Genomic DNA, 25,905 nt, shown 5'->3' with positions numbered 1-25,905 from the left:
TTATGCTGTTTCCAACAGCTTGGCAGTTTGATGTGATAATTAATATGAGATGAGCTTTGTGTAACTGCAATGTACTGCTCTGCGCCGCCATTCACTGCAGTGGTTCTCAGACAGTCTGTGACAGAACCCAATCAGTCTGCTCAGTACCAGAGAGGTTAAAACACAGACAACAGGGAGGTTACCGTCAAATTCAGTGGAAATCATCTTATAGGATGTGAAACATGCACTTTCTTCATTTCTTCATTTGGAATGCTTGTGTTTTCATTGAAACCCCAGTGGAACTTCACTGCAGGTGCTGCAATCATAAAGGAACTATGGAGACAAATGCCCCATTTGTGTTTTTATGGGGCTGTCCCCAGTACTGAGAAACCAGGACAATTTTTATAACTGACAATGGAAACATTCGCCCCTCTTCTGCCATTTTTAGACGTTCCTTTAAGAGTGCAGGACCTGGAGCACAACAGTGGCTTGAAGTTTGTGAAGGAAAGTGATTTATGTTTTGGGGGTGGCTATTTTAAAAAATAATCTTTATTTTATTTGACAATCTCAAAACATTTTAGTGTAAAACAATACCAAAGACAACAGAGACAGATACAAGCAAAAATAATAACACAGCCAATATTTATAACTGAAAATTGAAACATTCTTTACAAATTAACAGTAACCTGGAAAATAAAATCTAGTGCATAAAAGTGTGCTATCGGACAACACAAAAAACACTGATGAAAAAAATAAGATTCAGAATCCAATTTTTGCTTTGAACAAGCAGAATGTTTTCTTCCAAAACCTTCTGTTCCACATTTTTTTTTAACTTCATTTAATTTGACTTGACTTAAGAAAGAAGAGGCACCTGATAGGCAACCAACAGGATCCTGGGATCAATGACAGTAGCCAGATGGGCCGAATGGCGTATCCTCATGTGTAACTGTCCGTTAGTGAAGCTGGGGTCTGGAAGAGCACAAAGACCTAGAGAAAAATGGGAAGACAGGGTCTGCCAAGACACGAGCACCTGTCTTTTCACTGGAACCATTGCAGGTAGCAGATGCAGTAGGTAAGTAAAACATGGAGCTTTTCCCTTTACCATGGATGCCTATTTACTGCAAAGCAACAGGTGCACCAAAAATAAAACAACACATGAAAAAAGCCAGAGGTAGCAAAGGCAGTTACATATATCTATATATCTATGTACTGTGCACAGGCAGTTTCACCAGGCCCCCTGGGCTACGAGGCAATGTGCAGCCTCCTACAGCAGCAGGGATGTACATCTCTTCATTACACGAAAGCACCGTCAAGCAGAAGGTAACATTTTTGTCAGGTCTGATCTGTATCTATGAGCAAACAGAACACTCTCCCGTGAACCTCCTACTTGACAGTAGAAGATCATAGATCCTAGCTGCACAAGTCACATGGACAGGATGAATCCTTTCACATATCGTTTTTTTGCACCATGAATTCTGACAAAACACAAAACAAATAGCTCTGGACTGGTACTACTGGGCCCCTGACAGAGAGGGGAGCTTCAGAAAAGATTAGCACCAGCTTGAGTGACCTGCGCTAAAACGCACCATGGTATGTACCGCGTGACTAAAGAACCGCGGTTTACCTCTCATTTCTATATGAGAATTATGCTGCTGGGAAAGGTTTTTACTTCCAAGCAGTGCGGCATGTTTCTTCAAAGGCCTGCAGGACAGCCAACTGGTCCTGCTCTGCAGACGCCAGTGCTAGTCTTCCCATTTCACCTGCTGAGGATCCACTGCTCCAAACAGGCTGGGTCTCAGGAGCCAGAGCCCATTGAAGAAAAAGCAGGAACCCAGACATAGTTAGACAAAGTCTAGAGTCTCCACCCCATTGTATTCTGTTATGTAGCTAGCCTGTTCTTAATCCAGGCCTTTGATGCAAATATTCAGCAACAACATCAGGAAGCAATCCTGCTTCCTGCTGGAGCTGCTGCTGTCCAAATCGCTGCATGAAAGAAATACGTCTGCCACAGAAAGTATCTGCTGTGTGCAGTGTTCTGAAGAGATGCAACAATGTCTGTGCCCTCCCATGGGGACCACATTTACAATACAGCACCCAGAATTAAAATGCATCGCATAAAAGTGCTTGAGCCCAACCTGAACATGAATGTGTTGCAATTGCTGTACGCTGAAATTTTCAGTATGGTGCCAGCAGGTTCACTCAGTGTCTTCTAAAGGCTTTCTCCTGTCTTGGGAGCCCTGGCTGTCCCCTGGGTGGGAATCTGTCCAAGCTTTGTGCCACTGCCTCTCTGTGCCTGGTGGGGGAATGGGTGTGAGGTAGTCTGATGCCCATGTGTGACCCCAACCTCAGGTCCAAGTGAGACAGACTGAGGAATGACTTGGTCAGGCAGGTCCCCTAAAAAATCTTCCTCTTTCACTCACCCCCTGGATAAATGCAGCTAGCACTAAAGCTGCAAAGAATTGTCTCTAAAGCACTAGCACACACATTACCATACAGGGTAGGAGTGATTTATTTAGTAGTCAGAGATTATTAAGACTTGGAATTCCTGGCTAGGAATGCATTGTCCAGTTGATGTTACAACATAGGTTCACCTCATTGCTTTTAATCCAGCTGCAGGAGGCTGCCAGCCTATTCTGGTGCTCCTCTGCTATCTAGCAGACATGCCCTCAAGAGTGGACAAGGACCATGCCCTGAGAACTGCTCTGAGAAGTTGCAAGGTGCGGAGGAGGTATCAAACCAGGTCAGAACGTGCAGGAACTGTCACAGTGAGACAGGACAAGTGTCCGTTTACATCAAAGTGCACAAGGGTCTGGGCGCCATTCATACCCAGTGGGCAAGACGCGATTAGCTGTGCCCAGCAGGGTCTGCTCATAGGCTTCTGACTCCACCAAAGCAGGGGCGCAAACAGGCTCCTCTGAGGCCTCCTGACAGAGCCCCAGGACACTGATATAGAGCTGTGGGTCGCCATACATCACACCACTGGCACTTGTATCCCAGTCACCAGCGGTCTTGTAGTAGATTTCACTGAACTTGGGTCGGACACCTTCAGCAGGTCCATGATCCAGAGGCAGATTGGAACTAGGAAGCTCAGAGAAGCCCCCACTGTCCTCTAAGATTTTATCAAATGGCTGTCCAGCCACATCAGTCCCAAATTCCTGCTTGTAGCTAGGACCCAGTTCCTGTTCATCTGTGTCATGTCCAGAGGTTGGAGGCTCTTGTGGCTCCAGCTTCTCCGTGGGGCTTGGCTCCTCCTCTCCCTGTGCCAGGAACAGCGAGCACCTCTTGCAGTACACGTGCAGACTGGTGGGGGAATCGGGCACTTCACTGGAGACCAAGGCGTCAGAGGGGAACTGATCATCCTGTGACTCCCACTTGCCCAGCGCAGTGGAACAGTGCCATGCAGACACTGCAGGGCTGGATACCAGTGTGCCTTTCGGATTCCAGACCACATTCTTGAGGTTTTGTCTCCAGCATGGATCCTCACTGAAAATCATCTGGTCACAAAAGAGATTTAATTTAATTAATTGCTTATACTTATATAGCGCTTTTCTGGACACTCCACTCAAAGCGCTTTACAGGTAATGGGGATCCCCTCCACCACCACCAGTGTGCAGCCCCACCTGGATGATGCGACGGCAGCCATAGTGTGCCAGAACGCTCACCACACACCAGCTCTCAGTGGGGAGGAGAGCAGAGTAAAGAAGCCAATTCATAGATGGGGATGCTATTATTACTGGTGCTGATAACACTGCTGCAACGTGCTTTCTTTTTAAATGCAGAGAAGAATCCTTGTAGGAAAAACAGTTTAAGCGAAAGGATAGCTGTGTCAAGAAGCCAGACTATGATTTTCCAATTGAACACATGCAACAAATACATACCTCACATATTATGATATTATAAACTTGCATATTTTAAAGCTTGCCACTCTCCTAGTCCTAGTTCTGTGATCTGCTCACCTCATGAAATAAGAGAGCTAAGCCTCCATTACAGAGAAGAACCCTATCAGCAGGACAAAACCCTTTTAGCGCCACCTGCTGGCAGTGCAGCCAGTGAGCCTCTTAATGACATACCAGTGTGCGGGGTGTCTGGCACGCCGAAGGCTTGGGCCGCAGGTAGCACAACAGTAGCAGGATGGAGGTCACTGCCAGGAAGGCAAGCAGGAGGAGGGCACAGCTCACGGCGCTCACCATTTTCCAGTTGTGGACTGGGGTAGCGGGCAAGAAAACAAACCCAGATGTGAATCGCCTGTAAGTCAGAGAGGATGAACGTGCAGTACAGCACGACTATGGACAAACAGGACCTCCTGCTCTCCCACTTCACACATCACGGGCTGACACCCAGCAGGACAAACACACTGGTTGTAGCTCAACAAACAGCCTTTAGCACACAGACTGTCTGTCATAAAAACATGATCACGAGCAGAGGCCACTCAACTAGCTGTTAGTTAATTGAGCTTTCTATCACGTTGATCCTTGAAAGAAGCCAAGGCATCAGCATCAACCACATGGCTGGGCAGCTTGTTCCACACTCGCTTTTCGGGTGAAGAAGTATCTCCTGTTCTTGGTTTTAAATGCAAGAGAATCTCTTTTGTTCCAGATGTGGGAGATGTGGGTGACTGGGAAAGCCTGCAGGCAGGGAAGGAAGTACGGAAAACAGATGTTACTGGGATGTTACTGGGAGACTTTCCCGACTAACCTGCACTCTTGCTGGGCAGTGAGATGCACTTCTCAGGGGACAGCGGGCTCTCTGTGTGGGCGATGACCTTGGCTCTCACACAGTAGCGGTACTGTGGGATCAGTCCCTCGAAGCAATGCATGGCTTGCCCGGAGACGTTCGACAGGTACTCCAGCTGCAAGAACAGCAGAGAAACCCAGTGGCTGAACTTGTCTGCACAGGTCCTTGTAGAACGATATTTGAACACAGACAAAAACAGTTTATTTTAGCTCTTACTTACTTTTAAGAGCTGGATTAAAAGTAATGAAAGTAATGAGATGAACCCATGTCTCTACCAGTCTAGTTATAAAACACAGAACAAGCATCTCCATACCACACTGACTAGCATTATCACTGTCAGCTCATTACTGAACAGACGCCTTTATCCAGGGTGTCCTTACCTGCACTGTCTTTGGCTTCCTGGTTTCATACATCTCAATGACATACTGCAGGCTTCTCCACAGTGGCGCTATGTGGTGGTGAACGCGCACAGAGATGGACTGCTCGCTAAACGACAGGGAGGTGATGGGGGGGCTCATGTCAGCTGCCAAGACAGATAGAGAGAATGGGAAGTTCAGTCCTGCAAGGCCTCAGTTATTTCAACATCTAGCAATGCAGCAGCAACAAAAAGAAGTAAAGAAATGCCTGCTTCAAAAACTCTGCAGGTCTCCCACTGAAATAAAAATGGGAAAACGGAGGGACAGGAAAGCCCTGCAGAGGGCTGTCCAGCACCAAAGCACAGCTGTGAGGACTGCTGAGGAGTGCAGGAGTCACAGAAAGGAGTGGCCCCAGACTGAACAAGTGCAGTTTTATACAGGTCAAGCCCTTAATCTCATCATTGGTTGCCCATAAAGTCACATATTCAATAAAATATCTTGATACTGACAAATAAGGCTCTGAATAATTTGGCTCCATCATTCATTTCTGAACTCGTTCATGTATGCCCAGCTTCCCGAAGGCTGTGGTCAGATGAGGCTGATCCACTGCTCGGTGTACCTGGGACTAAATCTCTCACTGCTCTGATGCCCTTCCTGCGACTCTTCAAGAGGCAGATTCTTTGACTGTTTTTATATCTAAAATTTAAAACATATTTTTACTGGGGCCTGTCTTTTACGAATTGTATTTTATTTCTGTACTGTTTTTTTATCATTACATATGGTGTTAAATTAAAGTTCTATAAATTATTAGTAGTAGCACAGCAGTAGTAGTATCCAACTGCAAATGGAATTCTGCTCGTGGTGCTGTAAATGCAAAGAGGGGCACTGCCAAGGCCACGTTCTGCTGTAACAGTGACTCCGGTGACCAGCATGCGACAGCGAGGTCAGTGAGAGATGTCCCCCCCTCCTGTCAGGCGCTGTGTGCCAAGCGACAAACAGCTCTGACAGGCAGGGGTGTCCGCGGAGGGGGTCTTTATTCATGTCTTGTACAGGGGTGTATCCCAAGTCTGAAAAAACTGAAAACCCCCCAAAACCAAAATGCAAATAGGTATGTGTGTTAATGTCACAATTTCTTTCAGCTACACAGGGTCGGGCTACGAGTAGAAGCCAGATTTGACTGGGATTTCAAAGAGCTCTCGGATATCCCTGTAGCAGACACTAACCTACAGTAAGCGACAGACTACGGAAGAGGGGAAGACCCTTACAATCTCTGTAGGGCTGGAACTGCTTCGTCTGGGACCAGTCTGAGTCTCTCCCGTTCCAGGTGGCTCTCACTCTGATGAAGAAGTACCCGTAGATGTCGGCAAACGACAGCGGCAGCCTGCAACTCGTTGACTCGATGGCAGTGCAGTTTTCAACCTGCTCCCACGTCTGATTTAAGCTAGAAAGAAAAACCCGGAGAAAGAAAAAGTTCCAGCACACTTTTAGAGCCACGCTTTCTAAAATATAAATAACGGATATGGATTTATCTGAGTTCCTGCACTTGTCCTCATAAAGCCTTTGGGCTTTCAACAGCCCACCATCACTAAAAAGCTCACGAAAGACATTACCCATAAGAGTCACAACTGAAAGGCAAAGAAATTGGGACTCCTGCCCTGATTGAGTGAGTGAAATCCTTATGGTTTCCTTGCTTTGTTGCTAATCCCAGGCAAAGCTCCAAATTTCTGGGTCTGCCAGTAAAGTCAATGTCTCTGCAGGACTCACCCCAGTAATGTGTTTTTCATCTGTAAGGAGTAGAGAGTGCCCGGGCGGGCCCCTAGTCCTGGGGTCCACTGGACTTGGCTGACGAAATCCACTATGGCCACGTTCAGGTTCACTGGGGGAGAGAGCCCGCCTGCTGAAGAGAGGGACAGGAGCTCAGGAACTGTCCACTTCCCGAGGCTGTGTTTCATCAGGTACTGAGCACAGAATCAGCACATCAGCACACAAAGAACTGCGCCATCTCAGGCCAAGCACAAGGCCTTATTCGCACTGTACATCATTCAGAACAGCTTTAAAAAGCAAAGTTCAGTATGAAAGCGTGTGTGTGGACCAGCAGCTCTAATGGGAATTATTTTAGTGAAAAACACTGCAAAGTTGCTTTACCCGAGGGTGTGACGTTGCAGCAGAGGAGACAGAGGAACACTGCCGCCGTGGGGAAGAACCGCCTCATTCTGGCAGCGTGCAGAAAGGGGGCTGCTCCCTTCTCTCTGTGCAGGCTGTTCTCCGCAGATTGCAGGGCTGAGGCTGGGGTCCCCTCATGGCATCTGGGACAGATGATCTGGGGGGCATCCTGCCCACACGATCCATCCAGCAGGATTACAGAATTGCACTGCAGGAAAGGTACAGAGCCCTGCTGTAACAGAATGCACAAAGACAACTGTGCATTCACAACCGTGAAATAACAAAGTGCAAGGACTAAATTAAACAGATGCAACTTGGCCAGATGTGCACACCCATCCTTCTTCCAGGCGTTTAGAGGTACAAAACACTCTGAAGTACACAACCCTGTCAGAACTGCAGTGGACCTCACTGTCTGTGAACAACTGCTCTCTTTCTCATCTGCATTTCTCATCCTCCGTGTCACACCAGAGCAAGAGCAGATCGGAGGAAAAGACAAAAACAAGCTCCATGTGCTTGGCTTAGCTTAAATCAAAGCAAGCAGGACATGGACATGAATTCATGCTTCAGGATCAAAATTCGAACTTCATGACCAGAACGTTTTTTAAATCGAGCTATTTATATTTTGACACATGACTGAACAAAACACAGACCCCCGTGTTTCTTTTAGCAGTCTGGAGCCCCTCAAGTTGCAGAGGCCCTAGTGATTAATTACAGCAAGCGACAGGCTAGGATGTGTACGGATTTGAACACACACAGACACACACACACGTTCCTGAGGCACTAGGGACTAGAGTTACAGGAAAAACATTTTTACGTAAACACTCATTTAAATAGTTTTCATCTCTCGCCACACATCCAGCGTCAGCACTGCGATTTGTTAGAGATCATAAATAAGACAAAGTGCATAATAAGGCTTTGTTTAGAACTAAGGATTTTTATGATTGGGCAAATTAAATACACAGACATAGCCGTACAAAACTACAATCAATTACAAAATTAGAGAGGTACGTTGAGGAGCACTATTCATTGCGATCTCTAGTAGCCTGAAATGCTCCTGTGAGTGATGCACATGGGTGTAATTTTCAGGAATGTTTAAATAGGAGGGCCACGAGTATTGTCTTCAAGTGTTGAGAGATGTAAGAGACAACCTTCAGTCGGGAAGTCTCACTCATCTGACGACAATGATCATGAGGATCTTGGCCATCCTCATGAATAACAGCAACACTTATGCCACAACCCTATATGAGGAAGACTGACAGCAGTGAAAATAAATCTGGTAAAAATCTCTGTAGAATGTTTTGAATTTCCATCATCATTTAAAAATTATTCAGCTCACCCAACACTGGCATATCAGATCATCAGATTTCCAGGGGTTCAGGTGTCAGTCCCTCTTCCAGAAGATCAGGCTGGACATCGAGAGGCTCATCAGCAGCTGCAGACCTCCAGCTGATCTCCAGGGTGTCTGCCGGGCGACACCGAGAGAAGGAACAAGAAGATGGGAGAGCTAGAGGGTGTGGAGGCTGAATGTGTCCTGAACATGCAGCAGAGAGTGGGGCGGTGTGTCACCAGGGAGGAATGAGGAAGTGTGATTGTGCTGCGATAAGAGAGACAAGTCCATAGCCTCACATTCAGCACAGAGCATGTACAGCCCTGCAGACTGGCCATAGGCCTGCACTTGCTTTACGCCGCAACACAAATTCAGCTGCAGTAAACCCAACCAGGAGAAATATCACCTTCATAGAGCAGAGACAGAGAACAGAGACCTGAATGGACTGTTCCTGAAACAGAGTACTGGACTGCCAAACAGATAAAGCAAGTGAGAACACGGAACAACTCATGTTATGTTTCCTTATAAATCAACAGTATGGGACCAGATAAACCAGCTCTTCAACCTTCAGTACATACGGTATATTAAAAAAAACATGAATTGGAATAGGGCTGCAGTGACCCCATTAGTGTTTTTTTTACTCTGTTAATAGCTCTTTAAGCAATATTATTAAGTGCAAGTATTGTTGCTTTCCAATCCCATCTACTGGGCTGTAATCTGCAAGATACCTTTGCAGCCTGCAGCTAAACACTGGAAACTGAGAGCTTTCAAAACAGGATCCTAATCATTCTTGGGAATTTCACACATTTACATGTGGAAATTCATGTTCTGCTGGTTTTAATTAATGTGTTTAGGCAAATAGGCCAAAACTATGCGTCACTGAGCTTTGTGGTATTTCTCTTAGTTTCGCATGTAGCCTTGAGACAACGCCAGATTGAAAAATTCAGGGGACCATGCCTGCTGAGCTTGTTAGTGACACACAAACGTCACACTGTGTTGAGATTCACAGCCTGAAATGTGACCTTTTTTAGGCAGTGCACTTCAGCAACTCACAAAGCACATTGCAAACGGCCCAGGATAAAGACGGCTCATTAAAGCACCTTCGCAGGAGGTTTGTGTGTGAATCACTGGATAAACTTGCAGAGAAAGAGTTTATGAGCGTAATGGGGATGAGGGGGTGGTATTTCTGCTGCAACACATGCTATTCCAATTTAGATTTAGCTGAGTAACAGTATCGAGATGTTTATGCAAACATGCGCAGTAAGACAACGGAAGAGATGTATGTTTTTTATTGTCGAGACTTTAACCTTCCACATTATTTGGGTGGGAACAGTGTTACAAAATTTGGTTTCTGACCACAGGCACAGAACTGGTGGTGGTGGTGTGACAGCACCTGAATAACGCAGGCCTGAGGTACTGTGCTCGCTTGCCCCAGGAGTTTATAGCAGGGCATGGCACTTCCCTGAGGAGGGGGAGAAAAGCCTGGTACAGAAGTGGCTTGAGCAATTTACTTCTGGAATCTTTTCCTTTTCCCACCCAGAAGGACAGAAGGTATTTAGTATTTTTACACCAGGGTGATAGTCAGGTTCACCGCAAGGCTCCATGTTCACTGGGGTGCTTCGAGACAAGCTGGCATTGAAACCCTGCCATTAAAACAGAAAGGGGATGAGGCTTAAAGAACAATTTGGTTGGAGAGATGCTGTGTATATGATGGCATCTCTGTATTAGCCCCATGTTCTTGCGTGTGTCCTGCAGTAAAATGCTGCCCGTCCAGTGAGTGCTGAAGAAAATGTGTTTGAAAGTGAGGGATCGATCCAAAAATGGAATGGGACATACTGGTGGAAGTAAATCACCCTTTTACAGTCAAATTGCACTATGCCTTTCAGACAGAAGGGAAACTCTACTTAACATTGGATTTTGTCCACTTTGAGCCATGTGCTTATGGAAGAGTTGTTGGTAGGTTTGCCCTGATCCCTGCCAGAAAAAGGCTCCTTTCCAATAGTGGATGGATGGGAAAAGCTAAGCTGTTATTGCTCAAATTAGTACATGTAAAAACAACAACCAGTTGCAAAGCAAAACAACAACATTTCCCATAAAATACATATTCCAGCTAGTATTATTACTCAAATAATTAAACAAAAGAAAGATTTAAATGCTTAAATTAAAAATGAACTATTCTGGGAAAATTTAAAAATAATGATTTTTAAATGGTCAAGCGCTTCACTATTATAACATTCATCTTAAAACAGCAATGACCCACACATTGAGAACAGTTTCTAAAACTTTATTTTACATTGGGCATTAGTTTTTACTTATTCTTGAAGGAGGCTGTGGGGATAGAAACAGCTGGATATAATTCCACTTCCTGTTTGTGCCTTTACCCCATTAAATACCAACAATGATCTCAGAATTCCCAAAGCAATGATGACAGGATAACAATATCTGAATAAATTAAGAAGTACATAATTAAAAACAATTGCAACTGTGTACAGATATGCTTTTGACAAGCTGAACATGAGATCTATTCAACAGTAGGTAATGTGTGCAACATGGATGCCATTTCAAATAAATTAAATTCCATCAAATAACTAGGCAACTGTAGTCTGTGTTTAAGACTATTACACTCCACCCGATTATCAACTTCCATTCCTGATACTACATGTGTTTGCTAACTTTCACATGGTGTCAGTTTTATCCAATTTTTACCCCTGTTCTGTTCAGTCATACCTACTAGTTACTTGACGTTTAGAAAGAGGCACAGGCTGGAAGGTTATCAGGGCAGGGCAGCCTTCAGGGGCACGCACTGACACTTACGCAATTCTTAGGACAAGACCATAATCTTGGGATATGTGTTTTTACAGAGCTAAGCAAAGTAATAAATCTCAGGAGTAATGTCTCATGCGCACAGCAAATGGGGTAAGAAAATGAACAAAATCTGCTTTTGTTGCAGTAAGACCCACACATGACAACAATGTTTTATCCCTGCAACTCAAAAAGGACAACATAGACACTCCTTGGACACATCAACGCATAAGTGCAAATCTGCTTCACCACACTGTTGAGCTACTGCACCATCTGTCAACAGCTCCTGCACAAAGCATTGTACTTTTCAGTGGTTCTATTGTTCCCTTTGCACCAGCTTGGAAGCTCTTTTGAATTTAAATGTTAGTTATTATATTTAGCAGCAGTTTGCCTGCAGTACAAATGCAGTAAACAAAAACCCAGACCGGTAGAACTGCTTCTGACCTTGACTAGTCAGAAAACACACCTCCAGTGCTTTAGAGATTTGTTTGCCTGTTTAACTGATACCTGAAGTGATATTGAGGACTCTGGGGGAAAAAAAAAGATATATAAGGAGATCTAGATCCACTGCTTAACAAGTGTGAGAAGCAGAACTCCATAGCATGCTTCAAATTGGAGGCACTTTTCCAACAAGCTGTTTGTGCCAGCTTTGACAAACTGCTTCACACGAGCTTACGAGTCTTTAAATGACATCAAAAAAACTTCCAGCTTCAGGACATGTTTATTACACAAAAACACTCATGAACAGTCCCAGGTCGGTGCCTATGTGACCTCTTCAGCTGACACAAGAGGCGCTGTCTGGTTTGGTCTGTAGACCAAGTGCGTCTTCCTCAAAAATATGTCTGGGGATGCATGCCTGCAGCATCAAAGCTATGTTTGGATTTTGATGTAAAGAAGCCGGAGCACCACAAGGCAGCTGCCATTCATGTGTGGAATGCTGGCTTTGAGAACACTGTCAAGGGTACAATTTAATTGGTCCTTCACTAGCTTCGGATTAAGGCCTAGATGCACTGCGTCACCTGACACAATCGGCCAAGCCTGCCATCGCTGCCACAACACAGACACATCATGGCATTAATAATAATAATAATTGCTTACACTTATATAGCGCTTTTCTGGACACTCCATTCAAAGCGCTTTAAAAGTAATGGGGATCCCCTCCACCACCACCAATGTGCAGCCCCACCTGGATGATGCGACGGCAGCCATAGTGCGCCAGAACGCTCACCACACATCAGCTCTCAGTGAGGAGGAGAGTAGAGTAATGAAGCCAGTTCAGAGATGGGGATTATTAGGAGGCCATGATTGGTAAGGGCCAATGGGAAATTCGGCCAGGACGCCGGGGTTACACTCATACTCTTTTCGAGAAGCGCCCTGGGATTTTTAATGACCACAGAGAGTCAGGACCTCGGTTTTACGTCTCATCCGAAGGACGGCACCTGTTTTTACAGTATAGTGTCCCCATCACTATACTGGGGCATTAGGACCCACGTGGACCACAGGGTGAGCGCCCCCTGCTGGAACCCACCCCTTGTGGACAGTGCGCTGCAGGAGGAACCTGTTTAACAGTGCTGGGCTGGGCTGGACACAGGCTGACCCCATGCAGATCATCTGGAGCAAAGCCTCTTCCCATGGAAATTCAGCATCCCGCTCAGCCACTGGAACTGCAAAACGAACTCTCCCTGGATTGGCCACCTCCTGGGTCGCACCGCTCGGCTCCCCCTGCCCTGCAGTGTTCCTGGAGAGGAGGGTGGGAGGGGGGATTTTCCAGTCGCTGGCGGTTCCCACAGTGTATCAAGGCTCCAGGGGCCCACAGAGCAGCTGCCACCTGTTGTCCACAGTCTAGCCCACGGTGACGCCCATTCCACACTGCACCTTGTCCCCACGGTGGTTGACAAATGCCCCCATCATCAGGACGGCGGGAAGCGGGGACAGACGCTTCTCCAGGACCCCCCCAATGATGCACCTACTGTCGAGCATTCCTGAAAGAGGTCGCCCAAGACAGAACAGAAATATACGTTTCCCTTCGCACTGGCATTTTCAAAATCCCCTCAGCCCAAACAGCGCAGGCAACAGCGAGAGCACACACAGTCCAGATGGAACATGCTTGGCATAGCACGGAAAAAGGAACCACAACTGCAAAGACATACTTACAATCCAAAACCCATAAGGACATGGTAGGTTTGGTAGAAACAGAGGTGGCATACTGGGGAATTTAACCAAAGTCATGGAGCTTCAAAGACAAATCCTTACATCCAAAGCACAAGCAGCCCATGAGTTTAAACAACAAGAGGAAGTCACATGGCTTTCTGTGCTGGGCGGCAGTTCCCTACCTCTGAAGGTCATGTTGGCTTCTGGAAGCTCCAGCTGGTAACCAAAGCTGAAGATGGTCTCCTGAGTCCTTGTGCTCGCCTCAAACTCCACGCCTACCTGGATCTGTACACATGGACACAGCAACATAGGGGTTAGATCCAAGAGCAGGTGGCTCCCAACCACTTCAAATTACAAATGCAAATTACAGAATGGTTTCAGGAACTGATCTTTTGTGTACATCAAGGTGTGTCTGCATAGTGACATATGAGTATCCAGCAGCCATATCACCCTGCAACTCACAACTGCCAACCCACTGAAGCTAAGCAGGTGTGAGCCTGGTCAGTACCTGGATGGGAGACCTCCTGGGAAAAACTAAGGTTGCTGCTGGAAGAGGTGTTAGTGGGGCCAGCAGGGGGCGCTCACCCTGTGGTCCATGTGGGTCCTAATGCCCCAGTATAGTGATGGGGACACTATACTGTAAACAGGCGCCGTCCTTCGGATGAGACGTAAAACCGAGGTCCTGACTCTCTGTGGTCATTAAAAATCCCAGGGCGCTTCTCGAAAAGAGTAGGGGTGTAACCCCGGTGTCCTGGCCAAATTTCCAATTGGCCCTTATCAATCATGGCCTCCTAATACTCCCCCTCTATGAATTGGCTACATTACTCTGCTCTCCTCCCCACTGATAGCTGATGTGTGGTGAGCGTTCTGGCGCACTATGGCTGCCGTCGCATCATCCAGGTGGATGCTACACATTGGTGGTGGTGGAGGGGAGTCCCCATTACCTGTAAAGCGCTTTGAGTGGAGTGTCCAGAAAAGCGCTATATAAGTGTAAGCAATTATTATTATTATTATTACTTCCATATTACTCTAGTCGATCGAGGAACAACACTGAGCCGTGTCACATTGATCCCAGTTAATCAGCTTTTTTCATTTTGCTTTTGCACTTTGCATTTTTTCCTTTCTCACTGTTTAGAAATGTCATGTTTCTCTTAGTGCATGACCACAAAAGTGTTAAACGCCTATGTACAGTACATAAAAACTCCATAACCTAGTTACACTATATTTTCTTACTGGAGCCAGCCATGCTGATGCAGCTCCCCACTCAAATCTATATTTTTACCGTTCATATAGAAATGAAATTTGCCTTCTGTTACAAATGTACCACATCTGGTACAGCTTTAAACCAGCACTTGAAATGTCTGACTTTCTTGTGCTGCTCAATTGTGTACACCACTCATTTTAGATCAAGATTCTCTTTTGTCTGCATCTCTTACATTTACTATCCACGTATAAAATAAGAAAGGTTCACATGACTCAAGTGCGAAATGCAAATTACAGAATGGTTTCAGGAACTGATCTTTTGTGTACATCAAGGTGTGTCTGCATAGTGACATATGAGTGACACTCCTATATGAGCCGAGACTGTCTGGTTGGGACCCTCCTGTACTGTACCTGCTTGTTGGCTCTGTGGTAGTAGCTGACATGGGCACCTCCCCTGCCAGCATTTAAAGTCGCCACCCAGTTCGGACCTTGGGAGAAGAAACAGGCTTTAAACAGCAAAGATGCCCAGACTGCCACTGGCTCTTATTCCTACACTTTTCAAAAATGTTTTAGCAATCTTTTGCAATTTGCTGCACTGCAATGACAAGAACTGTAAAAATCGCACTGCTACGTGCTTTACAAGGCTTCCATTAAAAAAAAATCTTTCTTGTTTTGTTTGTGATTGAACAGGATTTCTGTGCTTTAGAATGACAGTTTAATATAATAATTACTGTAGCTTTCTGCAGTTTACTGAATTGTAATTCACTGTCCTAAACCTACCTGAGTACTGCCCTGCTAGTGTGAGGATCCCGCCCTCCTCTGCCTGACCCCGGTGGTACACCAGTTCTCCACCCAGCACCAGATGAGGTGACACGCTCTGAAGGAAGTGTGCAACCATGATTACTGTCCCCAGGGAAACACCCACAGAATAAAAAGTGTTAACCAACTCTAGAAAACAAACCCTACAATCACGTGACACACTCACATACCAGCTTAACAAAAAACAACCAGTTTATAGCAAAAACATTTGATGTTGCTACAAAGAACATGAACACGTGAGGCGTTTTTCATCATTAAGGGAAAAGAAATACATAGTTCTAGGCTGAGAACTCAGTGATGTCTGAAAGCGTAATGAAACCTCATGAACATTTTCTCATCTCACAATGATGGTTTAAGTTAGATTATTTCTAAAGTGAAATTTTTTAAAATGCTAAAACGGCCAATAACTGTCATTCTTTAAAAAAAGACATGATTCACCAGGCTTGGGAGAACTCTTAACACATACTGTCTATGAAGTTAAAATGTTAAAAGTTCTTGGCTTACTGAATTATTAACAAAGCACCTTATAGAACATTTTTATGCATGCAGTACCGCAGTGATTAAATGTCACATCTGAAGCCCTGTCACAGAGTAGTCGGGCAAGATCCCAAGACCACTGTGCGACTAGATAGAGGGAGAGTGAGCTGAGCTGTCGGCTCTCACCTGACTCCTTTAAGATGTCTGGGTTGGCCAGAGTGCAGGCAGCTGTGAAGTCATTGCCTCGATATTCTGTCTCAAACTGCCAGGTCACAAACTGAGACTGCTGGGTCTTTAGAAGAGACAGAGGAGGAGCAGAGGAGAGTACGCAATAACAGAAGGACAGAGACCCCAAAAGAAGAGGGATAAGAAAGATTTTGCGAGAGATTTTATACTCCTGACACAGACTCATAAAGAAATCCTAACATCTTGGGGAGGCCACAGTCCATGTAAACTATTTTCTCATACCTAATATGTAATACCTCATATCTAATAGACTGGAATTTATCAGTGAGTTCCATTTAGCTAGAAATGAAGATCAGCAAAAAGCTGAATAAGCTTTTTATACTGTATGTATGTTACCAGCAGAAAGTACAAGGGATGAACATTCTTCATATGTCTACTTCTGTACTTGCCTTTTACAAGTTTTCCAATTCCTTCTTATGTACTGATTAAAGCTCATGTTAAAGCTATGAGATAACAGAGTTAAATGAAAGGGAATGCACAGCGCACATGGTATTTGGTCTAAATGAACTGGAAGTTACAGGATATGAAAGCACGGAAAAGAGACTGCAGGAGCGTGACACAGAGACGGAGAACAGGACTGGCTCACTTGGAAAACAGCCTTGGCTCGGATTCGCTCGCTCAGGCGCAGGAGCGAATGGGCGTTTAGACTGCCGGAAGAGTCCATTTCCCCGATGAGCATGGGGGAGTCCTGGACAGACAGAGTGAGAGTGAGGCAGGGTGGCTAATCGTCTCAATCCGCACAATCCACAGTAAAGTGTCCTGCATTTGCAATGCTTTTCAATTAAAAAAATTCAGGTATTTTTTGGAGTTTATGATTCCACCTAAAGCCCCAAGTTAAAACTGGAGAAAAACAAAAAAACTTGCAGTTGCTTTTTGGTAAATAATAATAATGATAATAATAATAATAATAATAATAATAATAATAATAATAATAATAATAATAATTGCTTACACTTATATAGTGCTTTTCTGGACACTCCACTGAAAGCACTTTACAGGTAATGAGGACTCCCCTCCACCACCACCAATGTGCAGCCCCACCTGGATGATGCGACGGCAGCCATAGTGCGCCAGAACGCTCACCACACATCAGCTACCAGTGGGGAGGAGAGCAGAGTAATGAAGCCAATTTATAGAGGGGGATTGTTAGGAGGCCATGATTGGTAAGGGCCGATGGTAAATGCGGCCAGGACACCGGGGTGTCATAGTTGCTTGCTTTTGTATAGCACAGTTTGTTTCCAGGATCCCAAAGTGCTTTACATGTAGGAGGGAATCTACTTTATCTCCTCATTAAAGTGTTCTTAATAAGATTATATTTACACATTATGTATATATTTACATTGTTTTGACACCATTCAATGTTCAAATGCAAAAGTCAAATTTAGCATTTTTTTCCTCTTTAACATTTTTAAAAGGTTGTTATTGGCGAGAAGCAGTAAAAATAAAAAATGCAGAATACGTCTGGTGATCTTAACACTAAAAGTTGAAAGTGCAGGTTAATTCGTTTTAAATCCGTATGAGGAACTTCTCGAGCACTGAAGTGTTTATTACTGCTGCTCACTGGTTCATCTATGCGGACGAGCCAGTTTCCAGAAAGATCGTCAGGTATTTTGTTTACTACACTTCATTGTTGGTAATCACATGCACACGGCAACAGTGAACACAGTAGGTTCTGGGCGTTTCAGATATTAAATCCCTTGACAAACAATCAGCTTTTAAATGGTTATCTACATAAACACCATCAGGGAACCCGTCTATCAACCTCAGCTCCCTAGACACAGAGAAAACTTCACAGAAAAGCATAAGGCATTTCTTGAACTTTAATCAAATTGAAGAACACCACAAAGCTGCAAAACAAAAAAAAACAGAAACATTTCTGAAAACCAAATGTGCACCTGTGATGTGTAATTAAGCAGAGACTGTAAAAAATCAACATGTGGTTCAATTCCTCTAGGCGCATGTAGTAGATTTAAGAAATGTGCTTCTCTGGTGACATTATGACTGCAAAATTTCCCAGGGAACTGGGAAAGGACACAGGTAGCCTTCTGATTCTGGAGGGAGATCTCTATGGCTTCACATCTGTTCTCCAGTTTTACAACTGGTCCATGTGGTCCATGCGGGTCCTAATGCCCCAGTACAGTGACGGGGACACTATACTGTAAACAAGCGCTGTCCTTCGGATGAGATGTAAAACCGAGGTCCTGACTCTCTGTGGTCATTACAAATCCCAGGGCATTTCTTGAAAAGAGTAGGGGTGTAACCCCAGTGTCCTGGCCAACTCTCCCATTGGTCCTTACCAATCATGGCCTCCTAATAATCCCTATCTCTGAATTGGCTTCATCACTCTGCTCTCCTCCCCACTGAGAGCTGATGTGTGGGGAGCGTTCTGGCGCACTATGGCTGCCGTCGCATCATCCAGGTGGGGCTGCACATTGGTGGTGGTGGAGGGGATCCCCATTACCTGTAAAGCGCTTTGAGTGGAGTGTCCAGAAAAGCTCTAAATAAGTGTAAGCAATTATTATTATTATTATTATTATTATTATTATGAGAAGAAAACCACCTAAAGCCCCTGACTCATAAAAGCTGAGCAACTGCTTACCACTTCCTTGCTGTCAGTGTCGGACTGGAGGTAGGAGGCATGGAAACGGTAGTTAGACGGTCCAACAGTGCTCAGGTGCAAAGTGTGTCTCACCTGGAGGTACGCAAAGAGCAAAAATCAGCGCAAAAGACTTTAAACCACCTGGGCAATAACCAAGGTCTGTTTCACCCCCAGAATGTAGTTACATAGTACCCAGTCGTTAGTATTTATGTCTTTATTATTGTTAATGGCACTCTACAGTTAGGTTGAAATACAATAAGATGAAGATCACTTCAAGGTATGATAACCTATCTGCATACATTAGTGCACTTCCTTCCTGTCTAATAAAACAACAATGCCTGAGTCACACCCTCAAAAGAAAAAGAGCCTGCTTCACTTATTTTTTCTGTTCTGGACTGTATATGCTGTTCTATGCTACCACCTGCTGTCTTCTTCCTGACAAAGTAGCAATACTCAGTTGCTTTAGCTGATTATGCTTGATTGCTATTGAACAACATGGAGCACAGGGAGTCATTTTTTCATATGATTGTATATTTCTAAAGAATGAAGAGAATTTTAAACAATGAGCAAGATGCTGAATATTCTTACCAGAATGTAACATTCATTTTTGATTCTGTCTTTTGAACGATTCCCAATTCATCACTCTCTGGTCCTCTCATACCTTAATTCCTACACTTCATGAATAGACCAGTTACCTGGGCTACATTTAGCACTGGGCTACCAAAGACTAACTCACACACAGTGACTGAGTCAGCAGAGGTAAAAGAGCTCACATCAATCTTGTGGCTACCATGACATGCAGAATTAAAGAAACGTGATATCATGGAGCTCTGGAATGAGGCTTTTGATTCTTGTTTGATCAAACTAAAATGATTGCTTTTGGTAATTAGCAGCCAGAGTTCTTCCCCAATTTTATGCAGAACCAATCGTACCAAATAAAAAAAACACAGGAAGAAAATACTGACTCACCTCAAAAAAACTGCTCAGGGTCTTGTTAATAATGAGCTTGATTCCTTCGATCTGTTGTGGGAAGACATCTGGAGAAGGCAGAGAAGATGGTGTTTTTAGAACTCGGACTTTGCAGTTTAAATCAGAATGATGTGGACGTAACGTAAGGTGGTTTGAGACGTCGAGTATAACTTTTCTCTAATTACTTGTGTTAAATAGAGAAATTGAGCAACATGCTCTCAGTGGACTGAAAAACTCTTTGCAGCTTGGTGATGGTCAATGTCTTTTCTGCAACTTGCAGATTTCATCCCAAAAAACAGATGTTCCAATTTGAGGAAGAAAACAGAGCTAAAGCTCTGTATGGTAAGAAGGGTTTTTCAGGGTATACTCACTGCAGGCTTGCTTATACATGACATTTATCGTGTTGTGACAAGATAACAACAACCAGGTCATAAAAACGGTAGGAATCTGACCATGGCCAGGGGTCACTCCTCTGACATGGCTTGAGTGACTTTTAGAGACCTGTTGAAAGTGACACTTTAGAAATGACTGAAAGGCAGAGATAACATTGCCAGGAATAACCACTATGCCATGATTTTTTTCCAATAGTTATATATATATATGTGTAGGTAATGGTCACTCATAAATACCTATCCATGATAGCAACATAGGGTGACCATATGTGTATGTGGACTATATGACTTTAACACTGTTGGGACACTATGGGGACTACTCCTTGTGTGTGTTCTTCAGAGATCTCCAGAAAGGGCCACTGTAATCATAAATTAAACCTCATCTCAAACCTTCACTGAACTGCGCTGTGGCTTTTTACTTCCCTACAGAACAGCCAGCTAAAATGTAATATTAAGCAGATGTGAATATCTGCTGTATCAGCGCAATACACACAAAAGCTTGCAGCAGGCTTTGCTCTAATGGCCCTGTGGTGACACACCCCTCTTCTTCAGGTCATCCCCTCTGATACCTTTGCAGCTACGATGCAGACCGTCGAAGCCACCAGGGTTGGTCAGGCGGCCATCTCTCTTGTCCCATCGTGAGTGGATGCTGTCTCGTGGGAACGGCGAGTTCTGGCGAGCAGGGCGAGAGGACAGGGCTAGGACGCTGCCCATGGGGGCCAGGAGGGGGCGGCAGTGTCCCTCACAATGTCAAAGCAAGTTTCTGGAAGAAACGTACTGCGGTCAAAGCACCAATTTAGAAAACACCAGAAAAGTGGAATATGAGATAATGTACCTTAGTCGTTAAGCAGTAGCTGCCTGACCTCCCAGGCAATCAAACATGACCTGAAGGACATGTCTGGCTACCCCGTGAGATTTGCAAAGAGGCATGTTCAGAAGTTAATTCCACGCTACAAAGGAAACAAGAACAACATTTAAACTGCAGAACCTCTTCAAACGTCTACATAAAATAAAGGTTGGTCTTAAAAATCAATAATGATAAAAATACGGAATTTAAAGGCTTTTAAATCTCACTAAAGCAATTAAATACCAGTCATTTTACTACCTAGTGTAGCGCATTTGCAATTCACGTACACCACATGAAGTGTCATTTGTAAAAACGTAAGACTAAAATCTTTTAATTGTTTTAATTCATATAAATTATTCAACGATTAGAGACATTAACACTAGTCACACCTCCCGTGTTTTTCTCTCTTCTGTATTTATACGTGAAAATACACCACATTATCTGCTTCATTGTTCAGGCACAGTCGCTATTATTTAAAAAAACATTCTCCTGGATTGTTTGTGTTGGACACAGGGGACGTTTTTTGTTTCAGACGGAGACTGAGCGTTATTGAAATGTTTTAATTTTTCTTGACATTTAACAGAGAAGAAAAAAACGCCTCCACGGGGCGCATATGTGGTTGTCCAGCATTTTGAGGACAACATTTCATTCGCATTCTAGGAAACAGGTTACAAGAAAACAATTGAGCAGCTCACACTTTTCATATGTTCATTTTTCAGATCCACTGTAAAAAATCAAACCTTAATACCTCCGAGCTATAATTTAGTAATTCGTCTGAAAAATGGGTACCACGAAACAATGACGGTATCCACAGATTTCCCCCATATGATATTCTCGTTGTGTAGCATACTTACGTTTTTAAATGTTCATTTTTCTCTACAATAGACATGGCGCTAAGCCTTCTTCGTGCAAACTGCATTACAGATAGATTAAAAGGAACTGCCCGTTAAAGAAACGAGATTAAAAAAATAAGCGGACGGTCATTATACTGCACAGTACGTCAGTCAGTCGCCAACCGCAAATCCTTCCCCCAGCTGAAACACCCCCAACAACGTAGTTCTGCCCACTCTTAAGATAAAAAATGAACTAGTAAATATATCTTCCAAAAACGCAAATTGCTCGTTTCATTTTTGTTTCCGAATAATAAAACTATGGGCTACACACAATCCCAGTATTACTTGATAAATTCTCCGATCTCCGTGTGTGACAGTCTTGGTCCGTTCTTTATTTACCTCCGACCTCCTCGCAGAGTGACAGGTCACGCTGACGTCACTTCCCCCTCCTCCTGCTGCTTCCTGTCCCCCGAGCAAGATGGCGGACGAAGCCACTCGCAAAGCTGTGTCCGAGATCCCGCTGTTGAAAACCAACTCCGGGCCAAGAGACAAGGAGCTGTGGGTGCAGAGGCTCCGGGAGGAATACCTGGCGCTGATTCAAGTAAGAGATGGCGTTGCCCCGAATCCTGGACTTTATTTTGAAACACTTATGAAAAGCGACCCTTAATTGCTGCAATCATCGCGTCAGAACTAAAAAAAAAAACGAAGTAAGGTAAAGAATGTTTGTCACGATGAGAAAAAACGACACTGTAATAATTATATTTGAAGATAATGTCAGCCTTTAGGATATGAAGACTGACATATGCGTCTTCTGAGGGATTCGTGTAGTTCTGTCAAAAATATTAGCCCGTAGGATACATCCACACGTCATCTGTGTAGAGACAGTAGCTAAGCAGGCTATTTCTGGAACCAAATGTATTTTTTATATACTGAAACTTAAGTAAGTCTGGTACTGGTGAAGAAAAATCGGCTGTACTATCCTACGTAACACCACGGGAATGTTCCAGGGCTTTATACAAAGTGAAGAACCATATGCCACAGGCTGAGAGTCCTGGGGCGCTTAGTTTCTTTGGCTGTCTATTGAACTGTGTTATCTATCGTGCACTCGTTATTTACCTGACCGTGTAAAATTGTCTCCCAAAACAACTGACCAAAGATGTCCATTCTCTTGATCTCTCCAGTACGTGGAGAACAACAAGAAGGCCGACAACGACTGGTTCAGACTGGAGTCCAACAAGGAGGGCACCAGGCAAGTGGGGAGAGAGACAGGTTACAAAGTAGTCCTATAAAAACTAGTGAAGGTAAAAGTACAGGAATAAAGGTGCTTTTTTGGGTGCTCTCAATTGTTTAAAGATATGCAGATGTACTATTTGCAAATATAATATTGCAAAGGTTCAGGTGGGTAGCTGCGTCAGCATGCGTAGGCTGCAAAGAAGAAAGAAAACATAACTTTTCGGCTGTGGAGCCTTCTTCAGGACTGAAGAAGGCTCCACGGCCGAAACATGTTTTCTTCCTTCTTTTTTCAGCATGGAGTAAACCTATTACTTGTTCCTATAATATTGCAAATATTATCAAGATTACTCTTTGAGGGGCTTTTGACACATCTTGTTTTTACTGTTGCAGAATTTTGATGATGAGGTGTTGCTCTGAAACATTATCCACACACAGAGTTCAGTGTGGAGGTTATGTAGACATGTTTCAATGAATATCCTGCAAATGATCAGAAATATTTATTTTTTTCTTCTCTGCGGCAGGTGGTTCGGGAAATGCTGGTACATTCACGATTTGCTGAAGTATGAATTTGACATGGAGTTTGACGTGAGTCTGGAAATTAAACCTCACCAGATGTCATTGTGGTTGTCAGTCTGTCTATATTGACTTATTTTTTTATGTCTATCATTAGGCTGACCATGGTGTCTTTTCTATAATAATAACGATCATCTGTACAGTATGTCCCCATGCTTGCCTGAGGTTGTCTCCCGCTTTTCCTCTTTTCCAGATTCCTGTCACTTATCCCACCACAGCTCCGGAAGTGGCAATCCCAGAGCTGGATGGGAAGACAGCCAAAATGTACAGGTAAGAGAGCTGATCACTACGTTACAGGCATTCACAACAGAGCAAGCACTTCTTGAATCGGCATTCATCACACACCAGTGTTTTTTGAGGATTCTGGTTTTAAACAGATATTCGTCCTATTCTTTCTTTATGATTGTATTTTTAATTCATTAGATTGTTGTTACTCTCACTTGATAGAACTTACAAGAGGTATTGTTTGCAAATAAATAGACGTAATTTATCAATATCAATTAAACTTGATATGTCGGTGGAAAACTTTCACATTTAGGGAGCCATTGTGTGAGTCAGCAGCTTTATACAGCAACACTTCGCAAACATGTAATTCACTGCTTGCATTGAAATAGTGATGTATTTCCGTAAAAGGCACAACCTTCTTCTGGCGATTTTAAAGGAATCGCAGGATGGTTGCAGTGGGAGCTTACCTTTTGCAGAGCTTTTTGTGGCTGGAGTGTGTGGGGAGTCTTAGTCTGGTCCTTCTCTCCACAGGGGTGGGAAGATTTGCCTGACGGACCACTTCAAGCCTCTTTGGGCCCGGAATGTCCCTAAATTCGGCCTGGCTCACCTGATGGCCCTTGGGGTGGGTGTCAGAGGAGATCTCTGCCCTGCATCTTCGTCAAGAGCGGAGACAAAACTGGCATCAGCAATGTTTTTACTGTGATGCACTGACTTCTCTTGTGAACAGACTCTGTACTGACCTCAGCAGTGTCTTTTTCTCCTTTAAAGGCCGGGAGTCATTTGAAACGGAGGGGAAGTGGAGAGGTTCTGAGTTTTGGGAGGGAGTACAAAAAGACTAAGCGATTTTCTCTTTTTCTCTCTCCTCTCACCCTTAGCTGGGGCCCTGGCTGGCTGTGGAGATCCCTGACCTCATTGCCAAGGGGCTCATTCAGCACAAGGAACAGCAGAGCAGCTGAGTCAGTGGGGCTGCACCTGCAGACACAGACAGAGGGAGAGCACCCCACTCCAGCACACCTTGTTTCTGCACCCCGTTTTTTGTTGTGAGCAAGAACTGCCCTCAAGGGCTTCACTGGAATTCACCTCTGCCTGTTGTGTGGGGACAAAATGAATCTCATGAGCGCACAGGAAGAAAAGACACTAGAGTTTCGCTCCGTCTCTGGCGTTCTGTATCCAGAACTCTTCTACATCATATTAAGGTTATTGCTTGGTTGTTGAGAAAGGAAGAACTAACATGCTACTTTATCGGACCGAATCATTTACACTTCTTTTAGTAACTTATAAACTGGCATTCTGAAAGATTTATATCGCAGCTGTATTTAGCTGTGTAGTAAGAAACTGTATTTTTTTTGTGATGCTTCCTTGGGTGAACAAAAAGTTAACTTAGCACCTTGTTTGAAGTATTAAGAATTCGGGCCTGGGTGTTTAAAGACATACTCACAGAAAATGTCCCCTGAAAAGAAATTTAAACTGTGCCTAAATTACCAAAATGGACCAGTGTTCTACCTTCAGACAAAAGACAAAAAAAAAACACTTGTGTCAAGTCTGTCTAGTTGTACAACAAGCCACTCATCGTGGCTTTAAGAAAGCAGTTCCCAAGCCTTCAGGCGTGTGCTTGCTGCTCTGCTCTCTCTTACCTGGCAGGGCCCTTCTTTCTGAAGTGTCTCAAGAAGGTCAGAGCAGCACCAGCAAACAGAAACAGAACCATTCTGGCTGCTTCTGTGTGGGGTGAGACAGTGCCGCCCTGCCAGCCTGAGGCTACTGTGGGTCCCAGAACTGGCACGAGGTTGTGGGGGGCAGGAGAGGGAGTGAGAGGATTTAAAAACAAGATGAGCTCATTTCATCACTCTCAAATGATGGATGCACTTTTTTTATTCTCTTTGGCTGTAAAATAAATAAAAGATGATTCACGTGCACAGGCCTTGTTCCTTATTCTTGGCATGATGTGTGACCTTATGGAGATGGGGAAGAGGGAAAAGG

At 44.3% G+C, this 25,905-nt stretch overlaps 3 protein-coding genes across 6 annotated transcripts; 1 reads left to right on the top strand and 2 right to left on the bottom strand.

Moving 5' to 3' along the window:
* Positions 1-604: 604 nt before the first annotated feature.
* Positions 605-10,737, bottom strand: crfb12 (cytokine receptor family member B12). Of its 3 annotated transcripts, none has more exons than XM_015337594.2 (8): positions 8,569-10,737; positions 7,215-7,464; positions 6,834-6,966; positions 6,335-6,510; positions 5,094-5,236; positions 4,675-4,828; positions 4,050-4,183; positions 605-3,473 (listed from the first exon to the last, which is right to left on the bottom strand). In XM_015337594.2, exons 2-8 carry the CDS (start codon positions 7,279-7,281, stop codon positions 2,772-2,774), a joined length of 1,509 nt encoding a protein of 502 aa, XP_015193080.2. In that variant the 5' UTR covers positions 7,282-7,464; positions 8,569-10,737; the 3' UTR covers positions 605-2,771. The 3 variants fall into 3 exon arrangements, with proteins under 3 accessions (XP_015193080.2, XP_015193079.2, XP_015193081.2); XM_015337593.2 differs by having other exon boundaries at positions 7,215-7,440; XM_015337595.2 differs by having other exon boundaries at positions 6,834-6,963; positions 7,215-7,440.
* A 90-nt stretch (positions 10,738-10,827) lies between these two features.
* Positions 10,828-22,298, bottom strand: LOC102690714 (mitochondrial import receptor subunit TOM40B). 2 transcript variants are annotated; one of them, XM_015337576.2, is made up of 11 exons: positions 21,919-22,298; positions 21,053-21,167; positions 20,787-20,980; positions 19,826-19,893; positions 18,857-18,949; positions 16,844-16,945; positions 16,198-16,303; positions 15,496-15,618; positions 15,127-15,203; positions 13,695-13,797; positions 10,828-13,343 (listed from the first exon to the last, which is right to left on the bottom strand). In XM_015337576.2, exons 3-11 carry the CDS (start codon positions 20,929-20,931, stop codon positions 13,204-13,206), a joined length of 957 nt encoding a protein of 318 aa, XP_015193062.2. In that variant the 5' UTR covers positions 20,932-20,980; positions 21,053-21,167; positions 21,919-22,298; the 3' UTR covers positions 10,828-13,203. The 2 variants fall into 2 exon arrangements, with proteins under 2 accessions (XP_015193062.2, XP_015193063.2); XM_015337577.2 differs by lacking the exons at positions 20,787-20,980; positions 21,053-21,167; positions 21,919-22,298 and adding an exon at positions 20,197-20,764.
* A 39-nt stretch (positions 22,299-22,337) lies between these two features.
* Positions 22,338-25,841, top strand: ufc1 (ubiquitin-fold modifier conjugating enzyme 1). The gene is made up of 6 exons (XM_006642156.3): positions 22,338-22,498; positions 23,079-23,146; positions 23,652-23,715; positions 23,897-23,973; positions 24,460-24,550; positions 24,804-25,841. Exons 1-6 carry the CDS (start codon positions 22,376-22,378, stop codon positions 24,882-24,884), a joined length of 504 nt encoding a protein of 167 aa, XP_006642219.1. The 5' UTR covers positions 22,338-22,375; the 3' UTR covers positions 24,885-25,841.
* Positions 25,842-25,905: the final 64 nt, after the last annotated feature.

The sequence above is a fragment of the Lepisosteus oculatus genome, chromosome 23 (assembly GCF_040954835.1).
Source record: "Lepisosteus oculatus isolate fLepOcu1 chromosome 23, fLepOcu1.hap2, whole genome shotgun sequence".
Classification (NCBI taxonomy): domain Eukaryota; kingdom Metazoa; phylum Chordata; class Actinopteri; order Semionotiformes; family Lepisosteidae; genus Lepisosteus; species Lepisosteus oculatus.
This window is presented reverse-complemented; position numbering and strand designations above follow the sequence as displayed.